At 43.0% G+C, this 16,688-nt stretch overlaps 1 protein-coding gene across 1 annotated transcript in view; it reads right to left on the bottom strand.

Annotated features, from left to right (window-relative positions):
- LOC132631085 (xyloglucan endotransglucosylase/hydrolase protein 22-like) overlaps positions 1-16,194 on the bottom strand; it is a 31,680-nt gene extending 15,486 nt beyond the window's left edge. Inside the window, exons 1-2 of the mRNA XM_060346685.1 lie at positions 16,069-16,194; positions 14,525-14,700 (exon numbers count right to left, since the gene is read on the bottom strand). Of these exons, the coding sequence (XP_060202668.1) occupies positions 14,525-14,700; positions 16,069-16,194 (302 nt within the window). The remainder of the gene's footprint in view (positions 1-14,524; positions 14,701-16,068) is intronic.
- Between the last annotated feature and the right edge of the window lie 494 nt (positions 16,195-16,688).

Raw genomic sequence — 16,688 nt, 5'->3', positions numbered from 1 at the left:
TTTGCATTAACATCCTTAATTAATCTGCCCATGGCTTGGACATTTCAATTAAGGGTATTCGGAATTAAAAATTTGTAAAATTGACCCCAGCTGTATTGAACCATGAGTTGGTTAATTATGAGGTGATCATTTATGCAAAATAACAACAATTAGGCTAAAAATCATAATTTTAAACAATTTTGCCAAAATTGGCACAAACATGCATACATAGTAATAATTCAAAGCCTGAGGGATAAAAGTGGTAAATTCTTTTAATTACCCAAATTCCATGGATATAAAAATAAACAAATTGCCTTTTATCCAATTTTCTTAATTTTGCTGAATTAAATGAACAATTGTTTGAAATTGCTCTTCTGCTGGTAAATTATAGAAAATACTGTAAAATGCTGATAATTTTTTGAATAATTAATAAAGCCTTGAAGGTTCCCCTATTAATTTATAGAAGTAAAATATCAACATGAATAACTGTTTAAAATTATTCAAAAATTTTGTGAGTGTGAAAAAATATCTTATTTATTATCCAAGGACCCTGAGTAAATAAAATAAATTACGGGAGGTCAAAAATCAGGTGTCAACAGCTGTCCCTTCGGAGTTCGGGGATGGCGGGACCATCCCTGAGCAACGAAATTTGACTAACTCTGGTTTTTGCCGATTCTACCCTTCGAATTTCCATGCAAGTCACATAAGTGTGGCCAGACCCGGGCTGCTGGATTTTGCTATATATCTCGGGCTATATGAGAATTCAGACCACCTGTAGGTCGACTCTATTAAAGACTTTAAGTGTGCAATAAAAGAGTCCTGAGATCACTGGTGCTGTGCCCGATGTTTCTCGGACATTTTGTTGGAGTGTGGCCAACCCTCTGGTCTTGAGGCCGTCTACATATCCCTGGCCTCTAGGCAATATAAATGATTGAATAATGGCCCTCTTGGCAATATGAGTGATTGAATGAATGAATGGCCCTCTCAACAATATGAGTGAATGAATAATGGCCCTCTCGGCAATATAAATGAATGAATGGCCCTCTCGGCAGCATGAATGAATGAATGAATGGCCCTCTCGGTAGTATGAATGAATGAATGGCCCTCTCGGCAGTATGAGTGAATGAATGAATGCCCTCTCGGAAGTATGAATGAATGAGTGAATGGCCCTCTCGGCAGCAGAAAATAAATGTGCAATGGCCCTCTCGGCAGCAGAAAGCACACGTGCAATGGCCCTTTCGGCATGGCCCTCTCGGCAACAGAAAATAAACGCGCAATGGCCCTCTCGGCAGCAGAACATAAACGTGCAATGGCCCTCTCGGCAGCTGAAAGTAAATGTGCAATGGACCTCTCGGCGTGGCCCTCTCGGCAGCAGAAAGTAAACGTGCAATGGCCCTCTCGGCGACAGGAAAGTAAAGAATCGAAAGGAATTTAAGAATGGAAGAATTGAAAGGAATTAAAAGATACAGGTATGGCCCTTGTAGCTGGATGATCTTTCTTTCGTCTGTAGTGTGGGTCGTGACCCTCGTGGTCGGATATGCCCTTTTGTTTTGTCATGACCCCTTAGATCGGATATGTCTTTTCGCTCATTCGTTGCGACCCCTTTGGCCAAATATGTCTTTGTTGTTTATTCTTCGTTAAACCTTTCGGTCCACTGTACCTTTGTTATTTATCCCTCTCGGGACCCTTTGGTCAGCGTGGTCTCTGTTATTTGTCCCTCTCACAACTATTTTGGCCAGTTACTTCCTTTAAATCCAGTGCGCCTTTCCTTTATTTGCTGAGTCTCTTAGTTGGGCATGTTTCTCATTCTTTCCTTCTGCGATCCATCTCTTAGTCAGATGTATTTTCTTTCGTCTATTCATCTTGTAGTGTACATGATAGTCCAACGAGTTATTCTTGCCAGATTTGGCCTCCGCCACTTCGTTGCTTTCCTGTTAAGACCTTCATCCACAGAAAAATTGTGAGTTTCCTAAAAGGCTTATTAGCGTTGTTGTCCTCCCGTCTTATGGCTCCTCTAAACGTCCTTCTTAACCCTTTTGGCCTTGGTATTCCTAGAGATGGTTTCAGAGCGTATTTACACTAACGAGCATAAGTTAGTGAAGCGCATTGTTCTACGTATACAAGTTCGTTATTATTATTACTATATATATATATATATATATATATATATATATATATATATATATATATATATATATATATATATATATATATATATTTGAAAATCTTTTGTCATGACTTATGACTTTGAGTGCAGACTTTCGGATCCCCAGGGAGGTGTGACTAATGATTTCTGATCTTGATGGAAGAACCCTAAGACCTTTCTCGGAAGTTCTGTCTAAGTTCGGGCTTGCCCCGAGCGGCTCTTGCTGTTTCTCATCATGTTTCGCCCCAGTGTAGGTGTCACGACCCGACCAGGGGCCGCGACGGGTACCCGGGGCTGGCCACCGAGCACCCCTCATTCTACTGCTTATCATACTCATTGAATGTCCTTTTATCAAAATCATACTCAAGTTATAAGAAAATCATCTTTCGTTCGAAGATACAAATACTTTTATATGCACAAGCCTTTTGGTCATTGAAATAGTATATACATATATGTATGCATGGTAGCAACCTCGTGAGACCATTTTACCCACACTGCATATCTACGAGCCTCTACTAGAGTACTAGACATATGAACGGGACAGGACCCCGTCGTACCCAAAACATACATGTACACAAAAAGGATAACTATAAGCGCCTCCGGAACAATGGAGTTCTCTCAAGAAGCTAACAGCTCCTACGAGTCTGGAGCAAGATCACCTCCCTGTCTACCTGTAGGCATGAACACAGCGTCCAAAGAAAACGGACGTCAGTACGAACATTGTACTGAGTAGGATAGGCATAAACTATAATATCACATCAATAAAGTAAAGGAAGCATCAATAAGGAACATATGTATCTGACTGTCAAATGGAAAAGGAGTGATGCATGCTGGCTTACTCATAGTCATCATCATATCATATATGCATAAATATATAAACTACCCGTCCATATCGGATCGGTATGATAATCATTAGCCTGCGTCCAGGCCTCCCGCGTCCGGGGTATCATCTCATGCCGCCCACTAGTGGTATCTACCCATGCCATCTGGCCATAGTGTATAGCTGCCCGTCTTAGCAGTGACTGCCCGTCCAATTAGGCGTGGTGTTATATCATCATCATAATAGACTCATCATAATGCATGCATAAAGACTCAAAGATAACTATGTTTTATTGGGTTGACGTATGGTCGTGATCCCCGATTTCCTTATGGAGCACTCATTAACATCTTGCCTCACCTTGAAGGGAATAGTATACGAGGTGAGTGTAAGCAATAATGACATCATGGACGTTTTAGTAACATCATATCATGAACATCTTGAACTTCTATACTTTAACTCATTACCTTGTGTAGCTAATTAGAGATATCGGCTCATATCTTTTCGGAACTTAAGAGATTCATGGAGAAGAAAGAAAGTCATACTATAGGATTCATGCCATAGAACAAAAGGACTAGCCTCACATACCTTTTTCTCTTGACTAATCTATCGTTCGCTTGGTTTCCTTTGGTGCCCACGTTTCTACCTTCAAGAGGAATCGCATTGACATTAGTTACTCGGCTGTAGGAACATTTCACTATTTCTAGGGAAAAATTGGGCAGCACTTCCTTTGTTTATACTACTTTTCCCACATTCTATATCAACTCCCAAATGTTAATAACAACATTCACAATATAGCAACAACAATCATCATTTACCTACACTTCCCACAATTCACCATTTCTCTTTGATTTCTCCACAACTATGGTCATAATTCATTATTGCACTTTTTCACAAATAATACTTATTCCATATTCTAGATGTCGTACATAAAACATTTACAATCATAACATACCAATATTCATCATCCACCCCAAACTACTACTCAACAATGACACTATTCACATATTCATGACCCAATTTCTATGTCTTTCCACAATCCAAGTGTTACAACTTTCAACCACTCACACCATATAAAAAGGATCATAAAGCTCACCTTAGATGATGGATGAACAATACTCAAGTGGATCTTCTCTTCTTGCACCAAAACCCTAACTCACTTCTCTTGAGTTTTCTTGGCTTAGATGAACTTTTAATGGGTTTCATACACTTGATTTCATGGATTTGTTGTAGTTGACTAATGTTTTCCTTTGATTTCTTGTGGATGAATGGTGGAGAAGGTTCTAGAGAGTTCTTGGAGAGAAGAGAGTGGAAGATGAAATGAAATAAAATGAGGGAGGGGTCTTATATTAATTCATACAATCAGTCCCGACCGAGATGTATGGTGTGATCGACGGAGCGTCGATTGGATCGACGGAGCGTCGATCTAGGCATCGAAGTCGTTAAATTTCCAGTGAGCAATCTGTCATTTCCTTTCATTCGACGGTGAGAAGGACGGTTCGTCGAACTGATCGACGGAGCGTCGACCTGTTCGTCGAAGGGTCTTCGCTCCAGCTACAATTTACGACACAATCGACGGGGCATCGACTCGTTCGTCGGTACAAAGAACGACCGTCGAACCCCCCTTTCGTAAAACTGTGGTGAAGTTTCATTTAACGAGCTTTTATCCCTTACCTTTAACTTCTTTGGAATCTTAATTAGAATTATTAAGTATCCCTTCTTACTTGTAGGGACATCATGTTCACCTTAACTTATGTTAGTCCCTTCTACGCTCAGCAACCCAATGTTTCGAGGTGTAACATTCTTCCCCCTTTTTGAAACATTCGTCCTCGAATTTTAAGTACTCGGGAATTCTACAAAAATTTCGCTAGAGTTTCCCCTGTAACATAGCGCTACCATCCTGTCACAACACCCCATAATAATCTGCCTCACAGGGCTACAATACAATAAAACTCTAAGAAAGACTTACGAATGCTCCCGAAGATAGGGGAAATAATATGTGAGTAATGATGGAAATAGGGGTGTTCAGATACTCTAATTATTATATTTCATTTACTGCATACATACCTTATAGTGCCGGCGCTTCCTCTTAAACCTCTCCCAGGGTTTGGAATAAGTGTGGATACCTGGATTTTATTTTCTCTTCCGCTTCCCAAGTCATCTCTTCTCGATTGCTATTCCGCCATAAGACCTTAATTGAAGCCACTTCTTTGTTTCGAAGTTTTCGTACTTGCCTATCTAAGATGGCAATGGGTACTTCTTCATATTCCAACTTTTCTGTCACTTGCACATCATCTATCGAAACAATTCTCTTGGGATCTCCAACACACTTGCGGAGCATTGAGACATGAAAAACTGGGTGAATTGATTCAAGTTCTGAAGGCAAGACCAATTCATAGGCTACTTGGCCCACCTTACGGATAATTTTATAGGGTCCAATGTAGCGGGGACTCAATTTCCCTTTCTTGCCAAATCTCATTACTCCTTTCATTGGCGACACCTTCAAAAATATCCAATCATCAACCTGAAATTCCAAGTATCGCCGGCGATTATCCGCATAAGATTTTTGGTGGCTTTGAATTGTCAACAATCGATCCTGGATCACTTTGAATTTTTGTACCGCTTGCTGAATCAATTGAGGGCCTATTAACTATACTTCCCCTATTTCGAACCATCTAATTGGGGACCTACACTTTCTTCCGTATAGGGCTTCATACGGAGCCATTTGGATACTGGAATGGTAGCTATCGTTGTAAGCGAACTCAATAAGGGGTAGGTGATCATCCCAACTACCACCGAAATCCAGCACACATGCTCGGAGCATATCTTCCAAGGTCTGAATAGTACGTTCGACTTGTCCATTGATCTGTGGATGAAATGTCGTGCTAAGCTTCACCTGGGTACCTAGACCTTCTTGAAAAGATTTCCAGAATTTGGCTGTGAACTGCATTCCTCTATCTGTAATAATGGATAATGGAACACCATGAAGTCGCACAATTTCCTTGAGATACAACCTCGCATAATCTTCTGCGGAGTATGTGGTCCGGACTGGAAGAAAATGAGATGCCTTTGTTAATCGGTCCACAATTACCCATATGGAATCATACTTGCCTCGGGAACGGGGCAATCCTATAATAAAATCCGTATTGATAACCTCCCATTACCACGTAGGGATTTCCATTACTTGCAATAATCCTCCTGGCTTTTGATGTTCGATCTTTATTTGCTGGCAATTTGGGCATTGGGCCACAAATTCTGCTATGTCTCTCTTCATGCCATCCCACCAATATATCAATTTGAGATCGTGGAACATTTTTGTTGCACCCGGGTGAATAGAATACCGAGAGTAATGGGCTTCTTCTAGAATTCATCGATGCAATTCTGCAACATTCGGAACACATAGCCTGCCATGGTATCTAAGGACCTCATCCATCAAAGTTTTAAATGGAGATCTCTCTTTTTCATGAAATGTGTCTCTGTAGTGGCTCAACCGCGGATCTTCATACTGACGCTCTTTCACTTCCATATTCAGAGACGAAACTGTGGGATCATTAATACCAATCCCTGCACTACCCGAATCTACCACACGCACTCCAAGATTAGCTAGCTGGTAAAGCTCAGAACCATTTCTTTCCTTCCCGGGGGAACTTCACATAAACTGCCCATTGATCGGCGGCTAAGCGCATCGGCTACTACATTTGCTTTTCCAGGGTGATACAAAATATTCACATCATAATCTTTCAACAATTATAACCACCGCCTCTGCCGCAGATTTAACTCCTTCTGCTTGAAAATGTATTGAAGGCTCTTGTGGTCTGTATAGATGTCAACATGTACGCCATACAAGTAATGTCTCCATATCTTCAATGCATGAACAACTGCAGCCAATTCAAGATCGTGAGTTGGATAGTTCTTTTCATGCTTCCGCAGCTATCTCGAGGCATAAGCAATGACTCTACCATGCTGCATCAATACACATCCTAATCCAACACCGGAAGCGTCACAATACACCACATAGCCATCTGATCCTTCCGGAAGTGTTAAGACTGGAACTGAGGTTAATCTGTCCTTCAACTCTTAGAAACTGCGTTCACAAGTATCATCCCATTGAAATTTAGCTGACTTCTGGGTTAGTTTCGTCATGGGGCTGAAATAGATGAAAAGCCCTCTACGAATCTTCTGTAATAGCCTGCCAATCCTAGAAAACTACGAACTTCTGTAGGTGTCGTAGGCCTTGGCCAATTCTTTACCGCTTCAATTTTCTGAGTATCAACTCGAATACCATCATCTGAAATAACATGGCCCATAAATGTTACGGAATTCAGCCAAAACTCGCACTTTGAAAATTTTGCATATAGTTCTCGTGCTCGAAGAATTCCAAGTACGATACACAAATGATCGACATGTTCTGATTCTGTGCGAGAATACACCAGAATATCATCAATGAATACTATCACGAACAAGTCCAAGAGTGGCCTGAACACATTATTCATCAAATTTATAAACACGGCCGGAGCATTAGTCAACCCAAACGACATCACCCGGAATTCATAGTGGCCATATCTTGTTCTGAAAGCTGTTTTGGGAATATCTTCTTCTCTAACCCTCACTTGATAATAACCTGACCTTAAGTCAATTTTAGAAAACCACTTGGCACCCTGTAGTTGGTCAAATAAATCATCAATCCTAGGGAGAGGATATTTGTTCTTATCGTCTCCTTATTCAACTGCCTATAATCGATGCACATTCGTAGGGAACCGTCTTTCTTTCTCACGAACAAGACTGGTGCTCCCCACGGCGAGGAGTTGGGTCTAATAAACCCCTTTTCAAGCAAATCCTTTAATTGCGCCTTTAGCTCTTTCAATTCTGTCGGAGCCATTCGATAAGGAGGAATAGAAATAGACTTGGTGTCTGGCAACACATTAATGGTGAAGTCAATTTCTCTTTCTGGAGGATGGCCTGGAAGTTCATCTGGGAATACGTCCAGAAATTCATTTACTACCGGAACAGATCGGAAAGCTAGCGACTTTGCTTCGACATCCTGAACTCGGACTAGATGATAAACGTAGCCTTTGGCTATCATCTTTCTTGCCTTGAGATAGGAAATAAACCTACCTCTTGGAGACGCTGTATAACCCTTCCATTTAAGCACGGGTTCTCCCGAAAATTGAAATCGAACTACTTTCATCCGGCAATCAACATTAGCATAGCATGAGGCCAACCAGTCCATACCCATAATCACATCGAACTCTAACATTTCAAGCTCAACTAAATCAGCTTTAGTTTGGCGATCACGTATCACTATCACACAATTTTTATACACTTGTCTAGCTATCACGGGATCACCAACCGGAGTAGATACCTCAAAAGGTTGGATTGGCTCAGGTTTCACCCCAATGAGACCAGCAACGTACGGGGTACTATAGGAAAAAGTAGAACCCGGATCTATCAAGGCATATACATCATAGGAAAATATGCATAATGTACCTGTAACCACATCGGGGGAGGACTCAAGATCCTGTCGTCCAGCTAATGCATATATACGGGGCTGAGTAACACCTGAAGTAGATAATCCCCCTCGGCCTCTACCTCAGCCCGCTGGAATCTAAGGAGTCTGCCTTATTGGGTGCATTGAAGAGGAGCCGGCTGCTGATCCTGTGGGCTGAATCTTCACTCTCCCGCTCGTTGACGGGCAGTCTCGCATCATATGCCCAACCTGGCCACAGGTATAACAAGCATCCGAACCTTGGAGACACTGTTCGGAATGTAGTCTACCGCACTGGCTGCATCGCGGCACTGAGGGTCTCCTCTGACTGTAATCTTCCCTGAATTGAGAATCTGAGGCCCTCGAACTCTGACCCGGTCCTGAACGAAAGGAGCGATCAAATCTCCTACCCGTGAATCGAGGAGGTGCACTAGTCACCGACTGGCCTGAATGTTGGGAATAAGTCTACCTCGATGCCCCTCTATAATCACTGCCTGCCCCCATAGATCTGGCCCTCTTGCTTTGTCTTCTATCAATATCACGATCACCTCTTGGTAGTGGCTGTCGTCCTTCTAAGTTCTGGGCATAGGCTTGTATTCGGGAAATATCCATCCCTTCTTGTAACGAAGCCGTCAAACAGTCCTTGAACAAATATGGCCCCAAGCCACTCACAAACCTGTGCACCCTATCTCTTATATCAGCCACCATAGTAGGGGCATACCTAGCCAAGGAATTAAATTGCAGGCTATACTCCCGGGCACTCATATTCCCTTGCTTTAAATTTAGAAATCTGTCCGCTCTAGCTCGGCGGACCTCGGGTGGCAAATAATGGCGGATGAAGGCATCGACGAATTCTTGCCAAATCGGAGGAGGCGCATTCTCTCCTCTTGATAAGACCCAGTTATTATACCATAAGACTGCCACATCCCGGAGTCGATAAGATGCCAACTCCACGGATTCAGTTTCAGAGGCATGGACAATCCTTAACGTTCTCAACATCTCATCAATGAAACCTTGCGGTTCTTCATCTGGCTTTGACCCGAAAAATTCCGGAGGATTTAGACTCATAAAATCACGGGCTCTGGTACTGGCTGATAGATCACTTGGGCCCGTATTCTGCCACTGTGCCTGAGCGGCAACTAACTGTGTCAATAGATGTATGGCCTCAGTCATTTGTTGACCCGAAGCAACTGGTGGAGGGATTGGAGCTAGAGATCCTCTTTGTTCTTCCACATTAGGCGGGGTGGAGGAAGTATTAGATAAGGCCTCATTATGTGATTCGCCTTCTTCTATATCCGTTGGCGTCTCTCTTACTACTCGTCTATTTGTCGTGGTCTTGCCCTTCTGGGCGGCTGCAGCTTTTTCCTTTGGCGGCATTTCTGAAATCACAACACACTATTAGGGAGGGTAAAATCTTATACACGGCTCTATCGCACGATCTCATAAGAAGAAAGATGGTCATTTTCCAAAATGCCCTGTAGCCTCTTGTTTATTAGCGTGGCGCGCAACACACCATAAACAAGACTCTACTAGACACGGCTCGTAGACACTTTCTAGGACTGAACTGCTCTGATACCACTTTTGTCACGACCCGACCAGGGGCCGCGACTGGTACCCGGGGTTGGCCACTGAGCACCCCTCATTCTACTGCTTATCATACTCATTGAACGTCCTTTTATCAAAATCACACTCAAGTTATAAGAAAATCATCTTTCATTCGAAGATATAAATACTTTTATGTGCACAAGCCTTTTGGTCATTGAAATAGTATATACATATATGTATGCGTGGTAGCAACCTCGTGAGACCATTTTACCCACACAACATATCTATGAGCCTCTACTAGAGTACTAGACATATGAACGGGAAAGAACCCCGTCGTGCCCAAAACATACATGTACACAAAAAGGATAACCATAAGCACCTCCGGAACAATGGAGTGCTCTCAAGCAGCTAACAGCTCCTACGAGTCTGGAGCAAGATCACCTCACTATCTACCTGTGGGAATGAACACAGCGTCTAAAGAAAACGGACGTCAGTACGAATATTGTACTGAGTAGGAGTGGCAGAAACAATAATATCACATCAATGAAGTAAAGGAAGCACCAATAAGGAACATCTGTATCTGACTGTCAAATGGAAAAGGAGTGATGCATGCTGGCTTACTCATAGTCATCATCATATCATATATGCATAAATATATAAATTGCCCGTCCATATCGGATCGGTGTGATAATCATTAGCCTGCGTCCAGGCCTCCCGCGTCCGGGGTATCATCTCATGTCGCCCACTAGTGGTGTCTGCCCATGCCATCAGGCCATGGTGTATAGCTGCCCGCCTTAGTGGTGACTGCCTGGCCCATTAGGCGCGATGTTATATCATCATCATAATATACTCATCATAGTGCATGCATAAAGACTCAATGACAACTATGCTTTATCGGGGTGATGTATGGTCGTGATCCCCCAATTTCCTTATGGAGCACTCATTAACATCCTGCCTCACCTTGAAGGTAATAGTATACGAGGTGAGTGTAGGCAATGATGACATCATGGACGTTTTAGGAACATCATATCACGAAAATCTAGAACTTCTATACTTTAACTCATTACCTTGTGTAGCTAATTAGGGATATCGGCTCATATCTTTTCGGAACTTAAAAGATTCATGGAGAATTAAGAAAGTCATACTATAGGATTCATGCCATTGAACGAAAGGACTAGCCTCACATACCTTTTGCGCTTGACTAATCTATCGTTCGCTTGGTTTCCTTTGGTGCCCACATTTCTACCTTCAAGAGGAATCGCATTGACATTAGTTACTCGGCTATAGGAAGATTTCACTATTTCTAGGGAAAATTGGGCAGCACTTCCTTTGTTTATACTAGTTTTCCCACATTCTATATCAACTCCCAAACGTTAATAACAGCATTCACAATATAGCAACAACAATCATCATTTACCTACACTTCCCACAATTCATTATTGCTCTTTTTCACAAATAATACTTATTCCATATTCTAGAATGTCGTACATAACACATTTACAATCATAACATACCAATATTCATCATCCACCCCAAACTACTACTCAACAATGACACTATTCACATATTCATGACCCAATTTCTATGTCTTTCCACAATCCAAGTGTTACAACTTTCAACCACTCATACCATATAAAAAGGGTCATAAAACTCACCTTAGATGATGGATGAACAATACTCAAGTGGAGCTTCTCTTCTTGCACCAAAACCCTAACGCACTTCTCTTGAGTTTACTTGGCTTAGATGAACTTTTAATGGGTTTCATACACTTGATTTCATGGATTTGGTGTAGTTGACTAAGGTTTTACTTTGATTTCTTATGGATGAATGGTGGAGATGGTTCTAGAGAGTTTTTGGAGAGAAGAGAGTGGAAGATAAAATGAAATAAAATGAGGGAGGGGTCTTATATTAATTCATACAATCAGTCCCGACCGTGATGTACGGTGCGATCGACGGAGCGTCGATTGGATCGACGGAGTGTCGATCTAGGCGTCGAAGTCGTTAAATTTCCAGTGAGCAATCTGTCATTTCCTTTCATTCGACGGTGAGAAGGACGGTTCGCCGAACTGGTCGACGTCGAACTGATCGACAGACCGTCGACCTGTTCGTCGAAGGGTCTTCACTCCAGCTAAAATTTATGACACAATCGACGGGGCGTCGACTCATTCGACGGTATAAAGAACGACCGTCGAACCCCCCTTTTGCAAAACTGTAGTGAAGTTTCATTTAATGAGCTTTTCTCCCTTGCCTTTAACTTCTTTGGAATCTTAATTAGAATTATTAAGTATCCCTTCTTACTTGTAGGGACATCATGTTCACCTTAACTTACGTTAGTCCCTTCTCCGCTCAGCAACCCCAAGTTCCGAGGTGTAACAGTAGGGTTTTATTTTGCTATCTCCCTTTTGATTGTTCCGGATAGGAATTTTTGAGATCCTCTCAAAAATTCTGCCCCAGTGGGGAGTTGACACTGGTCGGTCCTTGTGTCGGCCCTCGTAGCTTAATTTTTCCGCCCCCATTTTGCTTCACTATCTCTGGGGTTTTCTTAATGATTTTTGGGGTTTTCTTTTATGACGACCGAGTTCGAAAGTGCCTACGTATCCTGTCGCAGCAGGAATTCAGGTCGAACGTAGTTCGGGATAAAGTAATTGAATTTTGGTTTTTCTAATAAAGCGACTGGATTCGATATAGACTGCCTATGTATCCCACCGTAGAGAAGTCAAGCCATTGCGTAGTCCATTATATAGACGATTTGTTTTTACTCCTATTCTAGTACGAATACAAGCAGAAGGTACGATTACAAGGAGCTAATTATGCGATTACAAGCAAATGGAATCCTAAATGTTGTATCTCTTGAGTGCATCTGCGTTGATGGCCTTGGGGAACTCTTGTCCATCCATCTCGGCTAGGACTACGGCTCTTCCTGAGAGTATTTTCCTGACCATGTATGGCCCTTGCTAGTTTGGCGCGAATTTCCCCTTATATTCCTCTTGGTGAGGGAAGACTCGCTTGAGCATGAGTTGCCCGATCTGGAAGAGTCGGTTCTAACCCGCTTATTGAAAGCTCGAGACATCCTTTGTCTGTATAGCTGTCCGTGACATACTGCCACCATTCTCTTCTCTTCTATCATAGTCAGCTGCTCATAACGATTTTTTATCCATTCTGTATCTTGTAGCTCTACCTCCTTGATGATTCGAAGCTAGGGGATCTCCACTTCTGCTGGTATGACCGCTTCCATACTGTAGACAAGGAGGTATGGAGTCACCCCGGTGGAAGTACGGGTCGTCATTCGGTACCCCCAACAAGGCATAAGGCAGCTGTTCGTGCCAATCTAGGTAGTTTTCGATCGTTTTTCTCTGGACTCTCTTGATGTTCTTGCTGGCAGCCTCTACGACCCCATTCATTTGCAGTCGGTAGGCGGTAGAGTTCCGGTGGGATATGTTGAACCGTTCGCAAATGTCCCACATCAAATGACTGTTTAAATTGGCACCATTGTCCGCGATGATGGATTTCGGTACACCAAAGAGGCATATGAGATTATTTTTGACAAAGTCGGCTATGAGTTTCTTAGTCACTGACTTGTAGGAAGTGGCTTCTACCCATTTGGTAAAGTAGTCAATGGCAACTAAGATGAAACGCTGTCCATTGAAGGCCGGGGGCTCAATCGGTCCTATGACGTCTATCCCCCATGCTACAAAGGGCCATGGCGAGCTCGTCACGTGCAACTCGATAGGAGGAACCTTAATTAAATCCCCGTGTATCTGGCATGGCATCTCTGCACGATTCATGCTCCATGTCCATCCAGTAGTATCATGTCCTTAGGATTTTCTTCGCAAGGACGAATCCGCTTATGTGAGGACTGCATGCCCTCGCGTGCACCTCCTTCAGTAGTTTTGTAGCTTTTTCGGTGACCACACACTTGAGTAAATCGAGGTCGGGCGTCCTTTTGTACAATATTTCTTTTTTCAGGAAGAAATCGTTGGCCATTCTTCTGACGGTCTTCTTCTGATTTGCTGAACTCTATGGGGGGGGGGGTTCTCCCTTCTCCAAGTATGTCTTGATGTCGGCATACCACGGTTGGCCATCTGGGTCAGCCTCGACGTGGGCGTAGTGAGCCTATTCTTCCCTTATTGTGATCTCAAAAGGGTCGATGTAAGTGCTTTCGGGGTGCTGGATCATGAAGGCTATCATAGCTAACACATCTGCAAACTCATTTTGGGCTCTCGGGATATGCCTGAAGTTGATGTTCTTGAATCTCCTACATAGTCGTTGCACCAAATTTACATACGGGAGTATCTTATCATTTTTGGTCGCCCAACTTCCTTTTACCAGATTTATGAGCAAATCGGAGTCCCTGATTACCAACAGATTCGGTATGTTCATATCCAATGCCATCCTGAGGCCGAGGACACATGCTTCGTACTTTTCCATGTTGTTAGTACACCTAAAGTTGAGCTTCGTGGCCATCAGATAATGTTGTCCTGTTTTCGATATCAACACCGCTCTGATGCCTGATCCTTTGTAATTGACCGCCCCGTCAAAGAAGAGCTTCTACCTTGTGTATGGTTCCGCCAATTCTTCTTCCATAGCTAGCACCTCCTCATCTGGGAAGAAAGTCCGTAAAGGCTCAAGCTTATCGTCGACAGGGCTTTCTGCCAGTAGGTCAGCCATGGCTTGTCCTTTGATTGCCTTTTGTGCTACGTATATGATGGCGAATTCACTTAACAACATCTGCCATTTAGCCAAAATTCTCACGGGCATGAGTTACCTGAAAATGTATCCCAAAGGATCCATTCGGGATATAAGGCTGGTGGTGAACACCAATAGGTAGTGTCTCAGCTTCTGAGCGATCCAAGTCAGAGCGCAACAGGTCTTTTCTACGAGCGTGTACCGTGCCTCACAGGATGTAAACTTCATGCTTAGAAGTAGCTGGCATGTTCCTTTTTGCCTTCCTCGTCATGCTGGGCCAGCATACAACCGAAAGCGTTCGCCGATACTGACGGGTACAGTTAGAGAGGACTCCCTTGCCTGGGTGGCACCAAAATAGGGGGATTGGAGAGATATCTCTTGATTTTGTCGAATGCCCCTTGGCATTCCTCCGTTCATTTCATGGGAGCGTCTTTCTTGAGCAATTTTAAGGATTGGCTCCATGATCACAGTGGACTGGGCTATGAACCACACAATATAGTTCAACCTTCCCAAGAAACTCATGACCTCCTTCTTGGTTTTGGTCGGCGATAATTCCGTAATAGTTTTGATTTTGGTACGATCCAGTTCAATGCCACTGCGGTTGACTATGAATCCCAACAACTTTCCGGCGGGCACTCCAAATACGCACTTAGCAGGGTTTAGTTTCAGATTTAATTTACGAAGCCTGTCGAAGAACTTGCGCAAGTGTGTGGTGTGCTCCGAGCTTTCCTTTGACTTTATGATGACATCGTCCACATAGACTTCGATCTCTCAATGCATCATATCATGGAATAGGGTAGTCATGGCTCTCATATATGTGGCACCAGCATTTTTGAGGCCGAACGGCATTACTCTGTAATGATAGACTCCCCAAGGGGCGATGAAGGTTATCTTTTTAGCATCTTCCTCGTTCATGGGTATTTGGTGGTACCCGGCGAAACAGGTCTACAAACGACTACAGCTAGTGCTTGGCGTAGTTATCTATCAGGATGTGAATATTTGGGAGAGGGAAGTTATCGTTCGAACTGGCCCGGTTGAGATCTCGGTAGTCCACACAGATTCGGATCTTTCCGTCCTTCTTGGGCATTGGCACTATGTTGGCCACTCAAGTAGGGTAGGACGTTACTTCCACTATTCCTGACTCGATCTATTTTTTAACTTCGTCCTTTATCCTGATGCTCATGTCTGGTTTGAATGTTCGCGTTCTTTGTTTGACTGGGAAAAACCCTTCTTGATGGGCAATATGTGGGCCACTATCCCAGTGCTCAGCCCTGGCATATCTATGTACGACCAAGCGAAGACGTCCACATATTCCTTTAGTAATGCTATAAGCTCTTCCCTTTGCGGGGCTCCTAAGTGAGCGCTGATTCGTGTCTCCTGGACATCTTTTCCTTCACCGAGGTCGATTACCTCAGTTTCGTCCATATTTGGCTTCTTCTTTTCTTCTAATTTTTCCAACTCTTCTACCAGCCCTTCTGGCATCATTGTTGATTCATCGTACTCTTTGTACTCCTGCTGGTCACCTTCTTCGATCATTTCGTGGCATGTTATGACATTTTTTGTTGTCTTATTAGGATTATTACTAAAAGAGCGAGGCGAAGTAAAAATCAAGCTTATTATCCGTTGTTATTATTACTTAATTATAAAAGAACTAGTTATCATTAATTAGTGAAAGTAGTGATTTGTGTGGATCGAAGCTTTCATTAATTCGAAAGGGTAATTGATTAACCCTGTGGTCATGGTCTGGAACAACGTCGGTCCATTTTCATTTTAAAACACCACAAAATATATTATTTCTTTTAGAAAAGGGGTGATCATTCGGGCCTCAGCCGATGTCACCGTTTTTAGCAAAACGTTTTTTCCAAGAAGTCCATCTCTCTACCGAGGAGCCAAGAGGAAGGTGGATGTCCAATTGTTTAGGCGTTTCTCTGGCCTCAGACTTCATATGTTGGGCGTCTCCTGACTTTCTTCAAGGACAGCATAGCATCCCTCTTCTTTGAAAAGTGATTCGATACTTTCAACAGCTTCCT

The sequence above is a fragment of the Lycium barbarum genome, chromosome 3 (assembly GCF_019175385.1).
Source record: "Lycium barbarum isolate Lr01 chromosome 3, ASM1917538v2, whole genome shotgun sequence".
Taxonomy (NCBI): Eukaryota; Viridiplantae; Streptophyta; class Magnoliopsida; order Solanales; family Solanaceae; genus Lycium; species Lycium barbarum.
The sequence above is the reverse complement of the archived record's forward strand: the minus strand, read 5'-3'. Positions and strand labels throughout refer to the sequence as shown.